Here is a 25,780-nt window from a genome sequence, read left to right as displayed (position 1 = left end):
CCAATGAGCAGCGAGCCTTCTCCACCAATAGCAAGTCACACTCCCAGGTACCGTAGTACCTCTAGTCATACTACCACACAGACGAAGCAGGTCATATATCTCGTGGTTGAGTGTGGGATCTTGCTTTGCAGATGTTATCAACATTATAGTTCAGAATTAAATTGTTGTCTGCAAAGTGGCATTCAAAGGATACACTAGGTGCTAACTAAATGCAAGTTCAACCTTTTACTTCGAGTATTGCAGTAAAACTGTGTCTGGAGATTATCAAGACAGGGAACACTTTGGTCATAATTTATTCAGCACTGAAAGGGTTAATGTTGCAGGACACTGTTCCTTTAGATAATGTTCTGAGTTTGATTTAAGGTTTCCTGTGTGATTTTTTTTTTTCTTTAGTTTAAAATTAGTGCATTTAGTGAGCATGTTGGTCAGAGTGAGTGTTTGATGTCGGTTGGTAAGGGTGCTGATCTGGTTGCTAGGGCCGCCTGTCTGGTTGCTAGGGCCGCTGATCTGGTTGGTAGTTCTGCCACCCAACAACTGTAATCCAGCAAGTGACAACTGATACACAGCCAGCCTGAAGGCAGCCAGAGAGAGAGAATCCAAACTTCCGACTCCCTTCACTGCCTCACACTCTCTATTCACCTCACATTCCTCCCAATGTGAAGGTGAAAGCTTAATTTGGGAAGTATGGAAAATCGGCCAGGCCTCCATTACCCTGGGCCCATGCACTCTATACTCATTCACTTCGCATTTTAAAATTGGGGTCCGTATCGCTTGCTGTTTCGAAGACTCCCAGTATGTTCCTCCCCAGGGATGAGTTTCTTGGTCAATTGAACCTATGTCAGCTCGTGTTCATTGGAAGCCCTCTTGCTTCAGGTTCAGATGTTTGTGGGTTTGTCTTTCAGTCCAGAGACTCAGTGGCACAAATCTAGGCTGACACGGAGGGGCAGCGCTACGGGAGTGCCGCACGGTCAGAGGGTCAGTACTGAGGGAGTGCCGCACTGTCAGAGGGTCAGTACTGAGGGAGTGCTGCAGTGTCAGAGGGTCAGTACTGAGGGAGTGCCGCACTGTCAGAGGGGCAGTACTGAGGGAGTGCTGCACTGTCAGAGGGACAGTGCTGAGGGAGAGCTGCACTGTCAGAGGGTCAGTACTGAGGGAGTGCCGCACTGTCAGAGGGGCAGTACTGAGGGAGTGCTGCACTGTCAGAGGGACAGTGCTGAGGGAGTGCTGCACTGTCAGAGGGTCAGTACTAAGGGAGTGCTGCACTGTCAGAGGGTCAGTACTGAGGGAGTGCTGCACTGTCAGAGGGTCAGTACTGAGGGAGTACTGCACTGTACTGAGGGAGTGCTGCACTGCCAGAGGGTCAGTACTGAGGGAGTGCTGCACTGTCAGAGGGTCAGTACTGAAGGAGTGCTGCACTGTCAGAGGGACAGTGCTGGGAGAGTGCTGCACTGTCAGAGGGTCAGTACTGAGGGAGTGCTGCACTGTCAGAGGGTCAGTACTGAGGGAGTGCTGCACTGTCAGAGGGTCAGTACTGAGGGAGTACTGCACTGTACTGAGGGAGTGCTGCACTGTACTGAGGGAGTGCTGCTCTGTCAGAGGGACAGTGCTGAGGGAGTGCTGCACTGTCATATGGTCAGTACTGAGGGAGTGCTGCACTGCCAGAGGGTCTGTCTTTCAGTCCAGAGACACAGTGGCACAAATCTAGGCTGACACGGAGGGACAGCGCTACGGGAGTGCTGCACGGTCAGAGGGTCAGTACTGAGGGAGTGCTGCACTGTCAGAGGGTCAGTACTGAGGGGTGCTGCACTGTCAGAGGGTCAGTGCTGAGGGAGTGCCGCACTGTCAGAGGGTCAGTACTGAGGGATTGCTGCACTGTCAGAGGGACAGTGCTGGGAGAGTGCTGCACTGTCAGAGGGTCAGTACTGAGGGAGTGCTGCACTGTCAGAGGGACAGTACTGAGGGGGTGCTGCACTGTCAGAGGGTCAGTACTGAGGGAGAGCTGCACTGTCAGAGGGTCAGTACTGAGGGAGTGCTGCACTGTCAGAGGGTCAGTACTGAGGGAGTGCTGCACTGTCAGAGGGTCAGTACTGAGGGAGTGCTGCACTGTACTGAGGGAGTGCTGCACTGTACTGAGGGAGTGCTGCACTGTCAGAGGGTCAGTGCTGAGGGAGTGCCGCACTGTCAGAGGGACAGTACTGAGGGAGTGCTGCACTGTCAGAGGGTCAGTACTGAGGGAGTGCTGCACTGTCAGAGGGTCAGTACTGAGGGGTGCTGCACTGTCAGAGGGTCAGTACTGAGGGAGTGCTGCACTGTCAGAGGGTCAGTACTGAGGGAGTGCTGCACTGTCAGAGGGTCAGTACTGAGGGAGTGCTGCACTGTCAGAGGGACAGTGCTGAGGGAGTGCTGCACTGTCAGAGGGTCAGTACTGAGGGAGTGCTGCACTGTCAGAGGGTCAGTACTGAGGGAGTGCTGCACTGTCAGAGGGTCAGTACTGAGGGAGTGCTGCACTGTCAGAGGGACAGTGCTGAGGGAGTGCTGCACTGTCAGAGGGTCAGTACTGAGGGAGTGCTGCACTGTACTGAGGGAGTGCTGCACTGCCAGAGGGTCAGTACTGAGGGAGTGCCGCACTGTCAGAGGGTCAGTACTGAGGGAGTGCTGCACTGCCAGAGGGTCTGTACTGAGGGAGTGCTGCACTGTCAGAGGGTCAGTACTGAGGGAGTGCTGCACTGTACTGAGGGAGTGCTGCACTGTACTGAGGGAGTGCTGCACTGTCAGAGGGACAGTGCTGAGGGAGTGCTGCACTGTACTGAGGGAGTGCTGCACTGCCAGAGGGTCTGTCTTTCAGTCCAGAGACACAGTGGCACAAATCTAGGCTGACACGGAGGGGCAGCGCTACGGGAGTGCTGCACGGTCAGAGGGTCAGTACTGAGGGAGTGCTGCAGTGTCAGAGGGTCAGTACTGAGGGAGTGCCGCACTGTCAGAGGGTCAGTACTGAGGGGGTGCTGCAGTGTCAGAGGGTCAGTACTGAGGGAGTGCTGCACTGTACTGAGGGAGTGCTGCACTGCCAGAGGGTCAGTACTGAGGGAGTGCTGCACTGTCAGAGGGTCAGTACTGAGGGAGTACTGCACTGTCAGAGGGTCAGTACTGAAGGAGTGCTGCACTGTCAGAGGGACAGTGCTGGGAGAATGCTGCACTGTCAGAGGGTCAGTACTGAGGGAGTGCTGCACTGTCAGAGGGTCAGTACTGAGGGAGTGCTGCACTGTCAGAGGGTCAGTACTGAGGGAGTGCTGCACTGTCAGAGGGTCAGTACTGAGGGAGTACTCCACTGTACTGAGGGAGTGCTGCACTGTACTGAGGGAGTGCTGCACTGTCAGAGGGACAGTACTGAGGGAGTGCTGCACTGTCAGAGGGTCAGTACTGAGGGAGTGCTGCACTGTCAGAGGGTCAGTACTGAGGGAGTGCTGCACTGTCAGAGGGTCAGTACTGAGGGAGTGCTGCACTGTACTGAGGGAGTGCTGCACTGCCAGAGGGTCAGTACTGAGGGAGTGCCGCACTGTCAGAGGGTCAGTACTGAGGGAGTGCGGCACTGTCAGAGGGTCACTACTGAGGGAGTGCTGCACTGTCAGAGAGGTGGTGCTGGGTGGACATATTTATACAGGAAGGAATCAGCCTGGATATAGAAAGGAAGAGGAAAAGGGACATTGGGGAGACAGAGACAATGTGAAAAGGGAAACCCAGAAGTCTTAAAATGTGCAAGTGGAGTAGCCAGGACTGATTGGGGATGAAAGTGTAGTCCGAATGCCTCATTGAAGGTTTAAATGATTACTTTGCAACGTTGGTTTAGAGAACTTTGGAAAAGTGTGTGATACGCAATCAATGAACACAAAAACGAAGGAGTAGTCTGAATCGAAGGCTTTAATCTGCAAAAGTGTCCCCAGCAGCAGGAGTACAGAAATGACCTGGCTGCTGGGAAACATGGGTTCTTATACTCCGCCTCGTAGGCGGAACTACCTTCCTCTCGACCAATGAGAAAAAAACACTTGGGCCAATGGGCAGCGTGCCTTCTACACCAATAGCAGCTCACACTCCCAGGTACCGTAATACCCCTAGTCATACTACCACAGTGTGATAATTGAAGAGGTTGCCAGGATACTGGACAAGGTAAAAATAAAGTAGACACATTGTGAACCCTGGCAGTATGAAAACAGAACAATTCACATGTTCAGGATGGAAAGCATCCGACATTGCTGAAGGAAATGAGGTGCTGGCCACAACCTTCCCATCGCCCTGACACGGAAGTGATGGTGCCAGAATGCTGGAGAATTGCAAATGTTACATTCCTGTTTACAAAAAGGGGGGAGGAATGGACTTAGCCCGCCTGGATAATGCCAGCGATGACCAAGCTTCAGAGACAATGATTCGGGAGATAATTAAAAGCCACTTGGACAAGCACGGGCTAATAAAAATGTTGTTTGACAAACTTGAGCTTTTTGGATGAGATAACGCAGAGAGAGTGGAGCAGGGCTGTCTGGATTTTCAAAATGCACCTGACAGACTAGGACAGGATAAGCTTGTGAGCAGAATTGTAGGTCAAGGGATTAAAGAGGTAGGAACGACATTGATGCAGCATTGACCGAGGGTTAGAAAACCAGAGCTTTTCAGACTGGAGGGAGGGATGCGGTGGGTTATCCAAGGGTCAGTACCAGGAGCACTGCTGTTTTTGATGTACATTTAATGACTTGGGCTTGGGGGTGCGAGCCACAATTTTAAAATTTGCGTTGACACAAAATGTCGGAGTGTTACAAACAGTGATGCAGATGATAGGTTTAGAGAGGAGAAATGGACACATGGCTGGTGAAATGGGCACACGCTGGTGAAATGGACACATGGCTGGTGAAATGGACACATGGCTGGTGAAATGGGCACATGGCTGGTGAAATGGGCACACGCTGGTGAAATGGGCACACGCTGGTGAAATGGACACATGGCTGGTGAAATGGACACATGGCTGGTGAAATGGGCACATGGCTGGTGAAATGGGCACACGCTGGTGAAATGGGCACGCTGGTGAAATGGACACATGGCTGGTGAAATGGGCACATGGCTGGTGAAATGGGCACACGCTGGTGAAATGGGCACACGCTGGTGAAATGGACACACACTGGTGAAATGGGCACACGCTGGTGAAATGGACACACACTGGTGAAATGGACACATACTGGTGAAGCGGACACATGGCTGGTGAAATGGACACATGGCTGGTGAAATGGGCACATGGCTGGTGAAATGGGCACATGGCTGGTGAAATGGGCACACGCTGGTGAAGCGGACACATGGCTGGTGAAATGGGCACATGGCAGATTAAATCCAGGGTCGAAAGTGTGGCAGGAAATATAGAAACATAGAAAATAGAGGAAGCCATTTGGCCCTTCAAGCCTGCTCCACTCTTCAACCCGATCATGGCTAATCCTCTAACTCAGCAACATACCCCAAACCAATACAGACTAAATGCTACAATTTTAAAGAACTGAGAGACTTTGGGGTGTTTGTGCGTAAGATTTGAAGGTGGCGATACAGATTAACAAAGCAGTGACTAAGGCGTGCGGGATCCCAGGCTCTTATGATTCCTCCCATAGGTTTTAAACGAAAGACTTCTCATAAGGCCAAAGGAAAGGAAAACAATGGATAAGATTTCACTTCTTAAAATGTTTTCTGGAACAAGCCAACTAAAATTAACATCAATTAGCAGGCAAAGGATACTTTGACCAAAAAGGTAAGTTTGACTTTGATGGAACTAAAATCCGCCTCACTTAGTTCGAGCCCTCACATTCCTTCCTGCACAAACGTGGCACCACGTCCAACGTCAAAGTCTTTCTATCTCGGCATCCATTATGGGGGATCTCTCCTTTCCCACTCAATCCTTCTGGCCCTTGACTCCCATTCACAGTAGCTGCATTCCATCCAGAGTCCCCAGACACAGTTATCACCAACAAGGCACACATAGAACATACAGTGCAAAAGGAGGCCATTCGACCCATCGAGTCTGCACCGACCCATTTAAGCCCTCACTTCCACCCTATCCCCGTAACCCAATAATCCCTCCTAATTTTTTTTTTTGGACACTAAGGGCAATTTAGCATGGCCAATCCACCTAACTTGCACATCTTTGGACTGTGGGAGGAAACCGGAGCACCCGGAGGAAACCCACGCAGGCACGGGGAGAACGTGCAGACTCCGCACAGACAGTGACCCAGCGGGGAATCGAACCTGGGACCCTGGTGCTGTGAAGCCACTTGTGCTACCGTGCTGCCACACGTCTACAGACCCTTTCTCACTCCAGTCACAACAGCCCTGACGGCTGAATCCCCTTAATCTGATACCCTTAAACATTCTGATGGGCCCACCTGACCCAGGCTAAGATGAGTGGCTTCATTCCGGGGGTAGAGGACAAGCTCGAGTGGAGCATGGAGGGGTGGCCAGCCGAACACACACACACACACACACACAGACACACACACACAGACACACACACACAGACACACACACACACACACACACACACACGCTCTGGTCGTGTCCCAGCTGGTAAGGTTTTGGGCCGGTCCTCCCTTTCTAGCACCAGGTCAGTGATTCTGAATATTGAGCTGGAGCCTTTGTCTTTTGGAGGCCATTTTCAGGATGTCGGATTTGCTGGGTCTGCAAAGGGGGCGGGGGGGGGGGGGGGGGGGGGGGCTGAAGGCAGACATCCTTGCCTCCATCTTGTTGATTGCCTGGAGGCGGGTTCTGCTGGGGTGGAGGTCCCCTACTCTGCCCAGCGTCTCCGTCTGGTTGGCTGGCCTAATGGAATTCTTGTACCTGGAGGAAGTCGAGTACCCCGTTAGGGGGGGCGGCTGAGGGTTTCTACCTGAGGCGCTGCCATTCATTACCTACTTTAAGGAATTAGTCACCGTCAGTGGCTAAAGGGGCTGGGTTGGGGTTCAGGTGATGGGGAGGGGGTTGGTGGGTTTGGATTTTATTTTTCCTTACATTTGTTGATGAGGGTAGCAGGGTGGTTAGCACAATTGCTTCACAGCTCCAGGGTCCCAGGTTCGATTCCTGGCTTGGGTCACTGTCTGTGCGGAGTCTGCACGTTCTCCCCGTGTGTGCGTGGGTTTCCTCCGGGTGCTCCGGTTTCCTCCCACAGTCCAAAGATGTGCAGGTTAGGTGGATTGACCGTGCTAAATTGCCCTGAGTGTCCAAAATTGCCCTTAGTGTTGGGTGGGGTTACTGGGTTATGGGGATAGGGTGGGGGTGTGGACCTTGAGTAGGGTGCTCTTTCCAGGAGTCGGTGCAGACTCGATGGGCCGAAGGGCCTCCTTCTGCACTGTAAATTCTATGAAAATGAAAGGTGCATACAGCTGGTTGTGTTTTCATATTGGAAACATCTTTATTATTTTTGTTTCTGGGTAGGGTATTGTCAATGAAAGAGCTGTGGAGGCTCATAGGCTGTATGGGGAGTTCAGCTCGCGAGCCTGGAAGTTTAATTTTTTAATATGTTGTCAAGGCCTCTGATTTGGCACTTTATTTGGAATTTGCAATATTCTCACACCCCTCCAACCGCCGCCCCCCATCCAAAAAAATGACCAGATAGTCGCGATAATAGAATTGGACTCATTCAGTCATTGCGAACCACTTGGTTTGGGTCAGAGTTCAGCCGGGTCAATAAACATGTCATGTTTGTGAATGCTGTAAGCTCATTTGATTGGTCAGTCAGTTTGTGTGACTGGTGAGTTGCTGATGGGTGCGTGTGTTTGATGTTTACCTCTGCGTCAACAGTGAGTTTAACCTTCTAACTGCACTATTCCTGATCAGGTTACCAATTTATTTTTAAACGGTGGACCCTGGGATCTCTAGTGAGCGAGGTGAGTAAGATCCGATTAGAATTATTTTCTAAAGCTCCCGCACCACCGATTAACTAATTGGCCTCCAAGAATGCGCAGGATGGCAGCTGGGGTGGGGGATGGGAGGTTGGGAGATTGCTGTGAAGATGCCAGTTCTCATATCCAGATAGGGAGCCTCACCCATGCATGTCCCTGACCCGGAAGCGTTTGATCCTGACACAAACCGCTTGAGACGTCTTGACCCTCGGCTTGATGGGAATGGCCGTTCCACAAAGCTTGCAACCTGGATTGACTTTGGTCGCTCGCTCAGATCCCACAGCCACGGGCCTGCGAATGGAGGGTGGTCAGGGAGATCCCGGGAAGAAAATCCCTCTCGGGAGGAAGTCAGGTCAGGGGAGACCCACGAGACTGACCACTGGTGGCGCGAGAGGAAAGGCTTGCGTTTGCACCGCATGTTCAGAACCTCGGGACTGCACTGCAGCCAGTGAGGTACTTTGGGAGCATAGTCGCGTTTCCTGCATTCGAGAAGTGGCAACCGGCACAGCAAGATCCCACAAAGAGCGAAGAGTGCGGAGATTTGGAACTCACTGATTGGAGGGATGGGGAGAGGCAGAAACCTCAGTCACATTTACTCGGTACTTTCCGGAAGGGAAAAACTAGGGAATCAGAATAGTGGTCCAAACTGTTTTTTTTTTTCTCATTCCTATTAGGTATGCCTTACGCTGTGACCTAAAGGGCAAGAGCCAGAAAAGGACTATTAAGCTCGATAAGCTCCATCGATACAGGTGTTTGCGGCATCAGGCACGGTTGACTATGGTGGTGTGATTAAAAGTAAGGGTGAGCAAGGGGCCAGAATTGGATTCATGAATAAATTCCTCAAACAAGGAGTTGGGTTTCTGTCGGGGAGTTGATATAAAAACATAGATGATTTGGAGTTGGGGACCAAGGGCAATGTGTCCAAGTTTGCAGATGACACTAAGATGAGTGGTAAAGCGAAAAGTGCAGAGGATACTGGAAGTCTGCAGAGAGATTTGGATCGGTTAAGTGAATGGGCTCGGGTCTGGCAGATGGAATACAATGTTGACAAATGTGAGGTTATCCATTTGGTAGGAATACCAGCAAACGGGATTATTATTTAAACGATAACATATTAAAGCATGCCGCTGTTCAGAGAGACTTGGGTGTGCTAGTGCATGAGTCACAGAAGGTTGGTTTACAGGTGCAACAGGTGATTAAGGAGGCAAATGGAATTTTCTCCTTCATTGCTAGGGGGATGGAGTTTAAGACTAGGGAGGTTATGCTGCAATTGTATAAGGTGTTAGTGAGGACACACCTGGAGTATTGTGTTCAGTTTTGGTCTCCTTACTTGAGAAAGGACGTACTGGCGCTGGACGGTGTGCAGAGGAGATTCACTAGGTTAATCCCAGAGCTGAAGGGGTTGGATTATGAGGAGAGATTGAGTAGACAGGGACTGTACTCATTGGAATTTAGAAGGATGAGGGGGGATCGTATAGAAACATATAAAATTATGAAGGGAATAGATAGGATAGATGCGGGCAGGTTGTTTCCACTGGCTGGTGAAAGCAGAACTAGGGGGCATAGCCTCAAAATAAGGGGAAGTAGATTTAGGACTGAGTTTAGGAGGAACTTCTTCACCCAAAGGGTTGTGAATCTATGGAATTCCTTGCCCAGTGAAGCAGTTGAGGCTCCTTCATTAAATGTTTTTATGGTAAAGATAGATAGTTTTTTGAAGAATAAAGGGATTAAGGGTTATGGTGTTCAGGCCGGAAAGTGGACCTGAGTCCACAAAAGATCAGCCATGATCTCATTGAATGGCGGAGCAGGCTCAAGGGGCCAGATGGCCTACTCCTAGTTCTTATGCTAGGGCGATACGGTGGCACAGTGGTTAGCACTGCAGCCTCACGACGCCGAGGACCCGGGTTCAATCCCAGCCCCGGGTTACTGTCCATGTGGCGTTTGCCCATTCCCTCCGTGTTTGCATGGGTCTCACTCCCACAACCCAAAGATGTACAGGGTAGGTGGATTGGCCATGCTAAATTGCCCCTTAATAAAGAAAAACGCCGGGGGCTGGTGAAGGGGGTATTTGAGGAGCTGTGGAAAGATTTTCTGCAAGAATTAGACTCGGCTGAGCCCAGTTGATCCAGTAATTGTCTACCACAGCCCACATCTCTCTGGGTGGTGTGATGTCCTCGTCTCCAGGCTTCTGTGAGCTGCGCCCCCACGTTCTTGATTTGAGCTGTCGCTGACAAGAGCCGCGTGCTTCCTCCTGAATCGCAGGGCCCCGACAATCAGAGTTTTCTGCTGTGTGTGTGTGTGTGTGTGTGTGTCGTTGAGACAGCAGCAGAGTGTCACTTGGTCCCTGCTGTCCTCTCACCTGCGGTCCGAGGATTCGGAGTTTATTTTAAAGTCCTTTTCTTTTCTGCCTGAGAAGCTGTGAATAGAAACAAAAAATGCGATGACAGCAAGATCAGGTGTCTCAAGCCTACCATTGGTACACACACACACACACCTCAGCCCGCATTACAGAATCGGCTCAGCCGGAAATGGGTTTCCTGTTCTTGTTCCTGTTCTTCATTTCTTGCATCTTTTCTGCAAATGTCAGCAGCTGAGCTCACAGCGTGTTTCAAACCCTTCCTTTACCTACCCCGGGGAGAGGTTTGTCACCGTGCCGGAGAGCACTGAATGCAAATGGTTGTTGGGTTGTTGGAGGAAAATCGAAATATCAATTTGCCGCTGGCTTCAGTCGGGAAGCTGGGTAGTAAGACTGGGTGCTGAGGAACTCGGGTCATTTGGAAAGAGGTAGGGGAGGAGATGAGGTAACTTCTGGGTGTCGCTTAGCGATTGGGTAAGGCCCCAGGAAGCGGAGGTCTATCCGTGCACGCTGCTCTGAGGAGGGAATAAGAGGAAGAGCAGGTGGGTCTCAATTTAACACAGCAAATGTTGCAATTTAGCTTTACATTGGAAATAAAGTCGGGCACCGTAAAGCCATGTGCAGCTCTCACAGCATTGATACATTTAAAGGGAAACTCTCCGGGAGAAGGGAAGAGAGGGTGATGCTGTTAGAGTTGGATGGGAAGAGGTTTGAAAGGAGTATAAATTCTGGGTTGGGCCGCGTGGCCTGTTTCTGTGTGAACTCTGTGTATCTCTATGGGCGGAATTTCCTGATCCCTGCCAGCGAGTCTGGAGGTAGGAATGTAGCACATGGCCTAACCACCACCTACCCAACCATCCCTGACTCGTCTCCCATTTTATGGGGGGGGGGGGGGGCTGACAGCCCCTCTCCTCCAGGTCATATGCCCCTTTAAGCCGACTCCCTGGCCTCTCTAACCTGCCCCCCCCTCCCATTCCCCTAATATCCCCTTCACCCCCTTGTGGAGAGGCACCTGCCAATACCCAGACTTCAGGCCTCCCTAACCTCCTGTACTTTGGGGACTGGCTGTAGATCCAGTACCCATACCAACCTCCCCGAACCAGCCTCCCCGAACAGGCGCCGGAATGTGGCGACTAGGGACTTTTCACAGTTGATGGAACCATCAATTCTACGGACACGTGCTTGTAGGATTAGAATAGCGGTTTTAATATACTTGCAACAGAGCCAGCCTGTTAGCCGTTGAACTTTCGATGGACTGGCTGGCTGGCCCTGTGGCACGGATCTTTATACAGCAGCTCCAGGGGGAGGAGTTCTGGGCGGAGCCAAGGGGGGAACCCAGTACAAACTCTCGAGTACTCCCAGAGCTACTCCCCCTGGTGGTCAGGTAGTGCAACTGCACTTACAATATCGGTACATATATACAATGGGAACAGAGTGACATTAGTAACTTATAATACCGTGTGAATCTCATTCACCACATTCACCCCCTGTGAAAACAAATCAAGTCCGGCGGGGGTGGTGTCTCACAGAGTTAGTCTGTCCGGTGGACGAATTGTTCGTTGCGATCTGCGGAGCACCGGGGTTGCAGCCTCTTGCGGTGGCTGGGTGGGTGTTGAGAGCTGGGGTACGATGGCAGACTCCGGGGCGGGTCTCGTCCAAACTTCATACACCTCTGGCTCGATCGGAGACTGGGGGCGCTGAGGGCGGGCTGGTTCTGGCTCGTGGAACCGGTGGGGTGAGCTTGCGGAATCGGGGGCGCGAGGGGGCGGCAGCATAGGGAACGGGGTAAGGGGTTCCTCAGTGGAGGTAGGGGGGGTGGGGCTGGATCCAGCGGGTGCCAGGTCCCGAAGGGATACTGTGTCCTGGCGACCGTCCGGGAACTCCACGAATGCGTACTGGGGGTTGGAATGGAGGAGGCGCACCTTTTCAACAAGGGGGTCGGTTTTGTGCGCCCTGACGTGCTTCCTCAGGAGAACCGGGCCTGGTGTCCTCAGCCACGCCGGAAGTGAGACCCCCGTGGTAGTGCCCCTAGAAAAAATGAAGAGCCGCTCGTGAGGGGTTTGATTGGTCGCTGTATAGAGGAGGGATCTAATTGCGTGGAGCGCGTCTGGGAGGACTTCTTGCCATTGGGAGACTTGGAGTTTTCTAGACCGGAGGGTCAGTAGGACGGTCTTCCAGACCGTCGCGTTCTCTCTCTCCACCTGCCCAACCCTGGGGTTGTAGCTGGTAGTCCTGCTCGAGGCGATGCCCTTGTCGAGCAGGTACTGACGCAGCTTGTCGCTCATAAAGGACGAACCCCGGTCGCTGTGCACGTAGCTGGGGAAACCGAACAGGGTGAAGACACTATGCAGGGCCCTAATGACTGTGTGGGAGGTCATATCAGGGCATGGGATGGCGAAGGCGAATCGGGAGAACTCGTCTATGATGTTGAGGAAATAAATGTTCTTGTTACTGGAGGGGAGTGGCCCTTTGAAATCGATCGCAAGGCGTTCAAAGGGCCTAGAAGCCTTGACCAGGTGGGCCCTGTCTGGTCTATAGAAGTGTGGTTTGCACTCCGCACAGATCGGGCAGTCCCTGGTGACTGCTTTTACCTCCTCGTTGGAGAAAGGCAGGTTTCAGGCTCTGATGTAGTGGGCGAGCCGGGTGACCCCTGGATGGCAGAGGTTATCGTGGATAGCTTTCAGACGGCTGATCTGCGCGCTGGCGCATGTCCCGCGGGATAGGGCATCCGAGGGCTCGTTGAGCTTCCCCGGTTGATATTTAATACCATAACTATAGGTGGAGAGTTCGATCCTCCACCGAAGGAGTTTATCGTTTTTTATTTTGCCCCTTTGCGAGTTGTCAAACATAAAGGCAACCGATTGTTGGTCGGTGATGAGGGTGAACCTCCTACCTGCGAGGTAGTGCCGTTCAATGACGAACAGCCTCCACGATGGCTTGTGTTTCCTTCTCGACTGAGGAGTGTCGGAGTTCTGAAGCGGATAGGGTACGGGAGAAAAATGCAATGGGCCTCCCTGCCTAAGTGTCTGCTAGAGCTACCTCTGAGGCGTCGCTCTCAACCTGAAAGGGAGTGGATTCATCCACCGCCCGCATGGTCGCTTTGGCGATGTCCTCCTTGATGCAGCTGAAGGCCTGGCGTGCCTCAGCAGACAGGGGAAATCGTGTGGCCTTAAAGAGTGGGCGGGCTTTGTCCGCATATTGAGGGACCTACTGGGCGTAGTATGAAAAGAACCCCAAGCACCGTTCGAGGGCCTTGGGGCAATGAGGGAGGGGGAGTTCTAAGAGGGGGAGCATACGGTCCGGGTCTGGGCCCAGGACTTCGTTCTCCACGACATAGCCGAGGATGGCCAGTCTGTTTGAGCGGAAACGTATTTCTCCTTGTTATAAGTGAGGTTTCATTTCTGTGCCGTTTGGAGAAAATGGTGCAGGTTGGCGTCGTGGTCCTGCTGGTCATAGCCGCAGATGGTAACATTGTCCAGATACAGAAACGTGGCCCGCAGCCCGTACTGGTCTACCATTCGGTCCATTGCTCGTTGGAACACCGAGACCCCGTTAGTGACGCCGAAGGGAACCCGGAGGAAATGGAAGAGGCGGCCATCGGCCTCGAACGCCGTGTAGTGGCGGTCCTCTGGGCGGATTGGGAGCTGGTGGTATGCAGACTTCAGATCCACCATTGAAAATAGCCGATATTGGGCGATCTGGTTAACCATGTCTGCAATTCTGGTGAGTGGATACGCGTCTAGGAGCGTAAAGCGATTTATGGTCTGGCTATAGTCGACGACCATGTGAAATTTTCCCCGGTCTTGACGACCACCACCTGAGCTCTCCAGGGACTATTACTGGCCTCTATGATCCTCTCGCTGAGCAGCCTTCGGACCTCCGATCGGATAAAAACCCTATCCTGTAGGCTGTATCGCCTGCTGCGGGTAGCTACTGGTTTGCAATCTGGAGTGAGATTGGTGAAGAGAGGAGGGGGGGGAGATGCGCAGCATGGCTAGGCTGCAGATAATGAGTGGGGGCAGGGCCCCGCCGAAGCTGAGGGTGAGGCTCTTGATGTTGCACTGGAAATCCAGGCCTAATAAGAGTGGCGCGCAGAGGTCAGGCAGGACATAAAGTTTAAATTTTGAATAACTAGCGCCTCGAATTGTGAGCGTAGCAACGGTACGTCCTTGGATTTGGACTGAGTGGGAGCCCGAAGCGAGGGCGATAGTTTGGCTCACAGGAAAAATAGGAAGCGAACATCATCTTCCCAGCTCTGGGTATATGAAGCTACCGGTGCTTCCGGAGTCAAAGAGGCATGGCGTGCTGTACCCGTTGATCTGGACCTCCGCCATCGAACTTCGTAGGTGCTTGGGGCAGGATTGATCTAGGGTGACTGCGTTGAGTTGCGAGCCGCGTGGTGAGTGCCCGGGGATGTCGTAGTCTTCCGAGTGGGCGTCCGGTCGAGTAGATGCCGGTACTTTCTGGCGAGCTTGATGCAGGATCGCTGCGCTGAGTTGCGGGCCGCGTGATGAATGCCCGGGGAAGTCGTAGTCTTCTGATGAGCTATCTGAGCATGGAGATGCAGATGGGGCCCGTGGATCGCACGCGGTGAGCAGCGACGAAGATGGCGTCCAAGATGGCAGCCCCCATGAGTCGCACGTGGCCGGCCGCATGGTGGGGTTTGCCAAGATGGCGGCCCCCATGGATTGTACGTGGCAGGAGGGGGCGGTTTCGGGGCGTAGGCCGCAGAGTTTCAGGCCCCGCGGGCCCGCTGGTGCTGGGAGCGATTTGTTCTCTCTACTGGGGAGTTCGAAACTGGGGCCCTTTTAGCAAGGCACACTCTGGCATAGTGGCCTTTCTTCCCGCAGCTGCAGCAGGTCGCGGATCGGGCTGGGCAGTGCTGCCGCGGGTGCTGGCTTTGGCCACAGAAATGGCAGGCTGGGACTGCTGAGTAGCTGGCTGGAGCAGCTGAGTAGCTGGCTGGGGCAGCCGAGTAACTGGCTGGAGCAGCTGAGTAGCTGGCTGGGGCAGCCGAGTAACTGGCTGGAGCAGCTGAGTAACTGGCTTTGGCAGCAGAGTAACTGGCTGGGGCAGCAGAGTAACTGGCTGGGGCAGCAGAGTAACTGGCTGGGGCAGCAGAGTAACTGGCTTTGGCAGCAGAGTAACTGGCTGGGGCAGCAGAGTAACTGGCTGGGGCAGCAGAGTAACTGGCTGGGGCAGCTGAGTAACTGGCTTTGGCAGCGTGGTAGCTGGGGGGCCGTGCAGCACAGGCCTGGGGGGGTTGTTGGTCGGGGGCCCACGATGAGGTCGCGGGGTCCGCGGGAAACGAGGTGAGGCTGCGGAAGGAGACTTCCCTCGTGGTAGCAGCCTCCACAGTAGTATCTAAGTCCTGGGCCCCCTTTTCTAGCAGTCTTTGGCGCACATAGTTAGATCTATGGCCCGCTACGAAAACACCCCGCACAGCAAGCTCCCTATGTTCAGCCGCGGTAACGGCCTGATAATTAGTCATTAGAGAGATTGTTCAGTTCACGTACAAACTCGGTTAGCGTTTCTGTAGGCCACTGATGGCGAGTCGTAAACACGTGTCGTGCATAAACCTCGTTAATGGGCCTAACATACATTTTGTCCAATATCGCCAGTGCTGCGGTGTAAGAACCGGCCGGATTTAACTGTGTGGAGATTCTGTGGCTTACCCTCGCGTGCAGTAGGCTGAGTTTTTCTTCCTCCGTTGTTCCAGCGGTGCTGGCTTCTTCCAGGTAGGCCTTAAAACATCTCAGTAAGAAGTCTTACAACACCAGGTTAAAGTCCAACAGGTTTGTTTCAAACACGAGCTTTCGGAGCACGGCTCCTTCTTCAGGTGAATGGAAAGGCTTGTTCCAGAAATGTTTATATAGACACAGTCAGAGATGCCCCGGAATGCGAGCACCTGCAGGCAATCAAATCATCAAAGATGCAGAGAGAGAGGTAACTCCAGGTTAAAGAGGTGTGAATTGTCCCAAGCCAGTTCAGTCGGTAGGCCTCTGCAAGTCCAGGCTTGTTGGTGGGGGCCGAATGTAATGCGACATGAATCCCAGATCCCGGTTGAGTCCGCATTCATGCGTGCAGAACTTAGCTATAAGTTTTTGCTCAGCAATTTTGCGTTGTCGCGTCTCCTGAAGGCCTCCTTGTAGAATGCTGACCCGGAGATCAGAGGCTGAATGTCCTTGACTGCTGAAGTGTTCCCCAACTGGAAGGGAACAGTCCTGCCTGTTGATAGTCGCACGATGCCCGTTTATTCGTTGTCGCAGTGTCTGCATGGTCTCGCCAATGTACCACACTTCGGGACATCCTTTCCTGCAGCGTATGAGGTAGACTACATTGGTCGAGTCGCACGAGTATGCGCCGCGTACCTGGTGGGTGGTGTTTCCACGTGTAATGGTGGTGAAAGATGCCCTCGTACGAACGGGATATGGCGCTCGACTCATTGATCGACAGTTCCACCGCGCCACAGCAAAAAACCGCACCGACCTCCTCAGAAGACAAACACGGGACACCACTGACAGAGTACCCTTCGTCGTCCAGTACTTTCCTGGGGCGGAGAAACTACGACATCTTCTTCGCAGCCTCCAACACATCATCAGCGAGGATGGACATCTTGCCAAGGTCATCCCCACACCCCCACTACTGGCCTTCAAACAACCGCGCAACCTCAAACAAACCATTGTTTGCAGCAAATTACCCAGCCTTCAGAACAGCAACCACAACACCACAAAACCCTGCCAGGGTAATCTCTGCAAGACATGCCAGATCATCGACATGGACACCACCATTACACGTGGAAACACCACCCACCAGGTACGCGGCGCATACTCGTGCGACTCGACCAATGTAGTCTACCTCATACGCTGCAGGAAAGGATGTCCCGAAGCGTGGTACATTGGCGAGACCATGCAGACACTGCGACAACGAATAAACGGGCATCGTGCGACTATCAACAGGCAGGACTGTTCCCTTCCAGTTGGGGAACACTTCAGCAGTCAAGGACATTCAGCCTCTGATCTCCGGGTCAGCATTCTACAAGGAGGCCTTCAGGAGACGCGACAACGCAAAATTGCTGAGCAAAAACTTATAGCTAAGTTCTGCACGCATGAATGCGGACTCAACCGGGATCTGGGATTCATGTCGCATTACATTCGGCCCCCACCAACAAGCCTGGACTTGCAGAGGCCTACCGACTGAACTGGCTTGGGACAATTCACACCTCTTTAACCTGGAGTTACCTCTCTCTCTGCATCTTTGATGATTTGATTGCCTGCAGGTGCTCGCATTCCGGGGCATCTCTGACTGTGTCTATATAAACATTTCTGGAACAAGCCTTTCCATTCACCTGAAGAAGGAGCCGTGCTCCGAAAGCTCGTGTTTGAAACAAACCTGTTGTGACTTTAACCTGGTGTTGTAAGACTTCTTACTGTGCTCACCCCAGTCCAACGCCGGCATCTCCACATTAAAACATCTCAGCCAGTGGAAGAAAATTTCTTTAGCCTCTGCATCCTGCGGGTCGAGTTCTAGGCGTCCGGGCTTAAGGGCTGCTTCCATGATTTACTTCGACTGTTTCGTAAGTATATTAAATTGATGGAACCATCAATTCTACGGACATGTGCTTGTAGGAGTAGAACAGCTGTTTTAATATACTTACAACAGAGCCAGCCTGTTAGCCGTTGAACTTTCGATGAACTGGCTGGCTGACTCTGTGGCACGGATCTTTATACAGCAGCTCCAGGGGGAGGAGTTCTGAGCAGAGCCAAGGGGGGAGCCCAGTACAAACTCTCGAGTACTCCCAGAGCTACTCCCCCTGGTGGTCAGGTAGTGCAACTGCACTTACAATATCGGTACATATATACAATGGGAACAGAGTGACATTGGTAACCGTGTGAATCTCATTCACCACAACAGTCATTTTATTTGAAGCCGACTTGTGACAATAAGCGATGGTGTGATGACCCCCCCGAAAGGAGGTGGAAATCTCACCCTTCACCAATGAATACCCTGCCGAATGTTAAATGGCTGTGGGACAGCCTGTATTGGCAGAGATACGTCCCATCCTGACTCATTGGGTGGAGGACTGTGAAACGCGGTCATCCGAAAAATCCTGTCATATGAAACCCCAAAACCTTCCAGGAATGTTGTAGGTGCTGGGGGATTGGTGGATGACGAGGGGGTTGTTAAGTTCCTACTTTAGGGCAGCACGGTAGTACAAGTGGCTAGCACTGTGGCTTCACAGCGCCAGGGTCCCAGGTTTGATTCCCCGCTGGGTCACTGTCTGTGCGGAGTCTGCACGTTTTCCCCATGTCTGTGTGGGTTTCCTCCGGGTGCTCCGGTTTCCTCCCACAGTCCAAGGACATGCAGGATAGGTGCATTGACCATGATAAATTGCCCTTGGTGACCAAAAAGATTAGGAGGGTTATCGGGTTACGGGGATAGGGTGGAAGTGAGGGCTTAAGTGGGTCGGTGCAGACTCGATGGGCTGAATGGCCTCCTTCTGCACTGTGTGTTCTATGTTCCTGTTTGTCTCAGTTTGGGACCATTGCCATCCTGCGATTGCTGCATTAATTCTAAATGGTTCCTTGGTCTGTTATATTCCTTCCCCAGATTAGTCTGGCCGGGTTTTGATTGGACACCGCCATGACGACGCATGTGACACTGGAGGATGCTCTGTCCAATGTGGACCTGTTGGAGGAGTTGCCCCTCCCTGACCAACAACCATGCATCGAACCGCCTCCCTCCTCCATCATGTACCAGGTACGTTTGGATTCCGGGGACTCCCCAAGACCTTGAACTAATGTCCATGGACAACCAATCAACTCCCCCATTGTAACTGATTCACCCCGACCAGTGAATTAGCAGTCACTAAAGGAATAAAATAATGATTGACGTGACTAACCTGTTGTACAAGGCTGAGGCCATCTTCCCGATGTTATGTTGTGCTCTGGTTGGCTGCTCTCATTGATGAAAGTGATCCAACTATTGCAAACAAAGCAATCGATTGTTGGGGATCTGGTCTCCGAATATAGCCGAGTCTCCTGCCGTGCGGGTCATGTGACATCTTCCATTCATACACCACAGAATGAGCACATTTCACTTTTCTATAAAACTCCGCATTTATCCTTCATCCTCAGGCGAACTTTGACACCAACTTTGAAGACAGAAATGCATTTGTTACTGGGATCGCCAGGTACATCGAACAGGCCACTGTACACTCCAGCATGGTAAGTCACTGTTCGCCACTCCGCTCTGTCCAAAGGTAAGTTTGCTTCCGTCTGCAACCAGCTCCCCCTCTGTTATTAACACACGAGGCTTTCAAAGTGGGCAGAGCGGGCCCCCAGCCACTTTGTAGAAAGTCCATGAGGGATACTCATGGACTTCTGGATAACTGGGGCTCTTTCTGGGGAAGGTGGGACCTCTATAGACAGGATGGTCTACATCTGAACCTAAGGGGCACCAATATCCTGGGGGGGAGATTTGTTAGTACTCTTTGGGGGGGTTTAAACTAATTCAGCAGGGGCATGGGAACCTGGATTGTAGTTTTGGGGTGTGAGAGATTGAGAGTAGAGAGGTCAGGAGCACAGATTTGACTTCGCAGGAGGGCGGCAGTGTTCAGGTAGGTGGTTTGAAGTGTGTCTATTTCAATGCCAGGAGTATACGAAATAAGGTAGGGGAACTGGCAGCATGGGTTGGTACCTGGGACTTCGATGTTGTGGCCATTTCAGAGACATGGATAGAGCAGGGACAGGAATAGTTGTTGCAGGTTCCGGGGTTGAGGTGCTTTAGTAAAGTCAGAGAAGGGGGCAAAAGAGGGGGAGGTGTGGCGCTGCTAGTCAAGGACAGTATTACGGTGGCAGAAAGGGTGCAAGATGGGGACTCTTCTTCCGAGGTAGTATGGGCTGAGGTTAGAAACAGGAAAGGAGAGGTCACCCTGCTGGGAGTTTTCTATAGGCCACCTAATAGTTCTAGAGATGTAGAGGAAAGGATGGCGAAGATGATTCTGGAAAAGAGCGAAAGTAACAGGGTAGTTGTTATGGGAGACTTTAACTTTCCTAATATTGACTGGAAAAGATATAGTTCGAGTACATTGGATGGGTCGTTCTTTGTACAATGTGTGCAGGAGGGTTTTCTGACACAATATGTTGACAGGCCAACAAGAGGTGAGGCCACTTTGGATTTGGTTTTGGGTAATGAACCAGGCCAGGTGTTAGATCTGGAGGTAAGTGAACACTTTGGAGACAGTGACCACAATTCGGTGACCTTTACATTAGTGAGGGAAAGGGATAAGTATACCCCGCAGGGCAAGAGTTATAGCTGGGGGAAGGGCAATTATGATGCCATTAGACATGACTTAGGATGTGTAGGTTGGAGAAGTAGGCTGCAAGGGTTGGGCACACTGGATATGTGGAGCTTGTTCAAGGAACAGCTATTGCGTGTTCTTGATCAGTACGTACCAGTCAGACAGGGAGGAAAGGGTAGAGCAAGGGAACCGTGGTTTACCAAAGAAGTGGAATCTCTTGTTAAGAGGAAAAAGGAGGCCTATGTGAAGATGAGGCGTGAAGTTTCAGTTGGGGCGCTTGATAGTTACAGGGAAGCGAGGAAGGATCTAAAGAGAGAGCTAAGACGAGCAAGGAGGGGACATGAGAAGTCTTTGGCAGGTAGGATCAAGGAAAACCCAAAAGCTTTCTATAGGTATGTCAGGAATAAAAGAATGACTAGGGTAAGAGTAGGGCCAGTCAAGGACAGTGGTGGGAAGTTGTGTGTGGAGGCTGAGGAGATAAGCGAGATACTAAATGAATACGTTTTGTCAGTATTCACTCAGGAAAAAGATAATATTGTGGAGGAGAATGCTGAGACCCAGGCTATTAGAATAGATGGCATTGAGGTGAGTAGGGAAGAAGTGTTGGCAATTCTGGACAAGGTGAAAATAGATAAGTCCCCGAGGCCTGATGGGATTTATCCTAGGATTCTCTGGGAAGCCAGGGAAGAGATTGCTGAGCCTTTGGCTTTGATTTTTAGGTCATCATTGGCTACAGGAATAGTGCCAGAGGACTGGAGGATAGCAAATGTGGTCCCTTTGTTCAAGAAGGGAAGTAGAGATAACCCTGGTAACTATAGGCCGGTGAGCCTAACATCTGTGGTGGGTAAAGTCTTGGAGAGGATTATAAAAGATACGATTTATAATCATCTAGATAGGAATAATATGATTAGGGATAGTCAGCATGGTTTTGTGAAGGGTAGGTCATGCCTCACAAACCTTATCGAGTTCTTTGAGAAGGTGACTGAACAGGTGGACGAGGGTAAAGCAGTTGATGTGGTGTATATGGATTTCAGTAAAGCGTTTGATAAGGTTCCCCACGGTCGGCTATTGCAGAAAATACGGAGGCTGGGGATTGAGGGTGATTTAGAGATGTGGATCAGAAATTGGCTAGTTGAAAGAAGACAGAGAGTGGTGGTTGATGGGAAATGTTCAGAATGGAGTTCAGTTACGAGTGGCGTACCACAAGGATCTGTTCTGGGGCCGTTGCTGTTTGTCATTTTTATAAATGACCTAGAGGAGGGAGCAGAAGGATGGGTGAGTAAATTTGCAGACGACACTAAAGTCGGTGGAGTTGTAGACAGTGCGGAAGGATGTTGCAGGTTACAGAGGGACATAGATAAGCTGCAGAGCTGGGCTGAGAGGTGGCAAATGGAGTTTAATGTGGAGAAGTGTGAGGTGATTCACTTTGGAAAGAATAACAGGAATGCGGAATATTTGGCTAATGGTAAAATTCTTGGTAGTGTGGATGAGCAGAGGGATCTCGGTGTCCATGTACATAGATCCCTGAAAGTTGCCACCCAGGTTGATAGGGTTGTGAAGAAGGCCTATGGTGTGATGGCCTTTATTGGTAGAGGGATTGAGTTCCGGAGCCATGAGGTCATGTTGCAGCTGTACAAAACTCTGGTACGGCCGCATTTGGAGTATTGCGTACAGTTCTGGTCGCCTCATTATAGGAAGGACGTGGAAGCTTTGGAACGGGTGCAGAGGAGATTTACCAGGATGTTGCCTGGTATGGAGGGAAAATCTTATGAGGAAAGGCTGATGGACTTGAGGTTGTTTTCGTTAGAGAGAAGAAGGTTAAGAGGTGACCTAATAGAGGCATACAAAATGATCAGAGGGTTAGATAGGGTGGACAGCGAGAGCCTTCTCCCGCGGATGGAGGTGGCTATCACGAGGGGACATAGCCTTAAATTGAGGGGTAATAGATATAGGACAGAGGTCAGAGGTGGGTTTTTTACGCAAAGAGTGGTGAGGCCGTGGAATGCCCTACCTGCAACAGTAGTGAACTCGCCAACATTGAGGGCATTTAAAAGTTTATTGGATAAGCATATGGATGATAAGGGCATAGTGTAGGTTAGATGGCCTTTAGTTTTTTTTCATGTCGGTGCAACATTGAGGGCCGAAGGGCCTGTACTGCGCTGTATCGTTCTATGTTCTATGTTCTATGATACTGAGCGATGTGTAAAAGCTATGAAACTCCAGTGCCCCAGCGCATTGCCACATACTGATATCTGCATTATCACCTTCCTGAGTTTCTCAATTTAATACTGAGTAAACTGTAGTTTGTTCTACCCTCTTATTCATTTATTTATTTATTCATTCGGATGTGGGTGATGGAGGCTAGGCCAGCATTTATTGCCCACCCCTAATTGCCCACAATGGTGGTGGTGGAGCTGCTTTTGAGCCGCTGCAGTCCACGTGGTGTAAGTACACCCGCAGTGCTGTTAGGGAGGGAGTTCTAAGATTTTGACCCAGCGACAGTGAAGGAACAGCCATAAAATCCCAAGTCAAGGTGGTGTGTCTTGCAGGCGATTGTAAGAAGTCTTACAACACCAGGTTAAAGTCCAACAGGATTGTTTCAAACACTAGCTTTCGGAGCACTGCTCCTACCTCAGGTGAGGAAGGAGCTGCGCTCCGAAAGCTAGTGTTTGAAACAAACCTGTCGGACTTTAACCTGGTATTGTAGGACTTCTTACTGTGCTCACCCCAGTCCAACGCCGGCATTTCCACATCATTGCAGGCTATTGTAATCATGAGGAGTCCCAAAAAGGCTTGAACCTGATGACTTAATTTCCAACTAAAGTAAAGCCACAAAGTGGCTTTTATCTGTGGAAATTAACGAACCCCGCTGTTGAGCCTCCGCCCCTTAGCGGGGGAGCATGTACTCCACGCGCCTCACGTGGAGATCAGTCGGGTCATCCCCATGGATCTCATGGGGGTTACAACAAAGGGGAACCTGCGGGTGGTGGTGTTCCCATGTATCTGCCGTCCTTGATCTTCTAGGTTGTTGAGGTTATGGGTTTGGAAGGTGCTATCTCCGGAGCCATGGTGAGTTTCTGCAGTGCATCTTGTAGATGGCACGTAGGGCCGCCACTGTTCGGTGGTGGAGGGAGTGGATGTTGAGGAGGGGTGGAAGAGGTGCCAGTCAAATGGGCTGCTTTGCCCAGGTGCAGAATGTTGATCTGGAGTGAGCTGGAGTCCCAACAATGTAGATCCCCTGGGCACGATTCTCCCAAAAGGGAACAAAGTCCCCCAGTGAGTGCGTTTATCTGCTTGTTTCCAGGCGCTCGCAGCGAATAAGGGGCCTGAACAGGGAATGTGCAGCCGGGGACGTACATCGCCTCCTTTGTACAGTGGGAAAGCTCCACTCTCCGGAGCTCCCCAGGCCCCCGAAGCAATCCCCGACCTTCTCCCCTCAGCCCGAATGCACAATGAGATTCCGCCCACACCCCACACAGGCAACCCCGGCCCGATTGAACACGCTCAAAATATGCCAGCTTGACACTTTGGCAGTGCCCATGCCAGCTGGCAATGCCACCTGGGAAGTGCCAGGCTGGAACCCAGGTGGCACTGCCAATATGCCAGGCTGGCACTGCCAGGGTACAGAGTTGGCACCAATAGTACCAGGGTACCACCCTGCCCAAAAGACATGCTGCTGGGGGCCTTTGGTCCCCTTGGAGAACCCCATAAGCGTTGTTCCATCTGGTCCCCGTTTGTGGATCTCTGAGGCGAGGGGGTTGAATCCCAAAACCTCAGGTACCTCGGGAATCTGCACATTAGACTGAGGCTTACTGCCTCCTCTAATATGCAGATTTGCCAAAAAGTGATCCTGCTCATTGTGGGCGGGATTTGCATCACAACGTCTCGCGAGATCGCGTTGGATTGTACGAGGCGTGGCGAGCTGGGTGGATCCCGGGAGCGGGGTCTCCCAGCTTTCAACAGCCACGCTGCGCCGCGGCGAGCTCCTTTTCAGACGCAGCGTGGCCGTGGGATCGCGCCCCCTGTCTTCCTTTAGAATTTTAATGGTGTTCTTCGCTAAACCTCAACTCCAATGGGAACTGAAGCAGAGAGATACAAACTGAGTGACTCACCAGACCATGGCAGGGGGCAGTTTAGGGTCAATCACGTTGCTTCGTGTTATACTCTTTGTTGTAGCCAACAAAGAGAGAGAATCAGAGGTGGGGACACGTTGAGTTGGTATAACACAGTGCAAGGGGTTTATTTACAAGATGCTACTCAAACAGGTACAAGTGTGAACTCCACAAAAAAAACGCAAAACACTCCCATAATGTCATTGTGGAACACGTGACATTACACCAGCCAATAGTGTTACTCTGATACATACTACTTGAGACTGGAGTCACATTAGGCCCAAACTGGGATAGGAAAGCAGATTTCCTTCCTTTAGAGGCACGTTAGTGAATCAATTGGGTTTTTAGTGACAATCCGGCAGTTTCATAGTCATTTTTGCTGGATGACTAGTAACATAATCACCAGACTGCTTTGCCAATTCTGCCCGGGATGTGATTGATTGGTTATGGCCAGTCCAAAATGTAGAGTGTCCAATTAATTTTTCCAATTAAGGGGCAATTTAGCGTGGCAAATCCATCTAGCCTGCACATCTTTGGGGTTGTGGGGGTGAGACCCACGCAGACACAGGGAGAATGTGCAAACTCCACAGTGATAGTGACAGAGAGCCGGGATTTGAACCTGGGACCTTGATGCCGTGAGGCAGCAGTGCTAACCACTGCGCCTCCCTGCTGCCCTTAGTCCAAAATGATATAGTCACATTGGATAATGACCAATTAGAACGCTTTCATCTATTTCGCATTTTGATGGTGATCTGAACCTGGGACCTTGATGCCGTGAGGCAGCAGTGCTAACCACTGCGCCTCCCTGCTGCCCTTAGTCCAAAATGATATAGTCACATTGGATAATGACCAATTAGAACGCTTTCATCTATTTCGCATTTTGATGGTGATCTTTGCTGAAATATGCTCCGGCTCAACCACTCGGTGTTCCATGTTTTCACCACTCTCTGGGTCGAAACACGTTTCCCTGAATTCCAACTAGGATTTATTCATCATTATCCTATATCTGCAGCCTCTACTTTGGTCTCCGCCCCCCCCCCCCGCCCACCCCCCAATTGGAAACACATTCGCTGTGTCTACCCTTTTGAACCCT

General features: G+C 51.5%; 1 protein-coding gene across 1 annotated transcript in view; it reads left to right on the top strand.

Moving 5' to 3' along the window:
- Positions 1–25,780, top strand: part of cyfip2 (cytoplasmic FMR1 interacting protein 2) — a 133,504-nt gene that overhangs the window by 25,189 nt on the left and 82,535 nt on the right. Inside the window, 2 exon segments of the mRNA XM_038793554.1 lie at positions 18,883–19,032; positions 19,410–19,499. Coding sequence (XP_038649482.1) covers positions 18,916–19,032; positions 19,410–19,499 — 207 coding nt within the window. The 5' untranslated portion in view covers positions 18,883–18,915.

This window comes from Scyliorhinus canicula, chromosome 4, assembly GCF_902713615.1.
Source record: "Scyliorhinus canicula chromosome 4, sScyCan1.1, whole genome shotgun sequence".
Classification (NCBI taxonomy): Eukaryota; Metazoa; Chordata; class Chondrichthyes; order Carcharhiniformes; family Scyliorhinidae; genus Scyliorhinus; species Scyliorhinus canicula.
The sequence above is the reverse complement of the archived record's forward strand: the minus strand, read 5'-3'. Positions and strand labels throughout refer to the sequence as shown.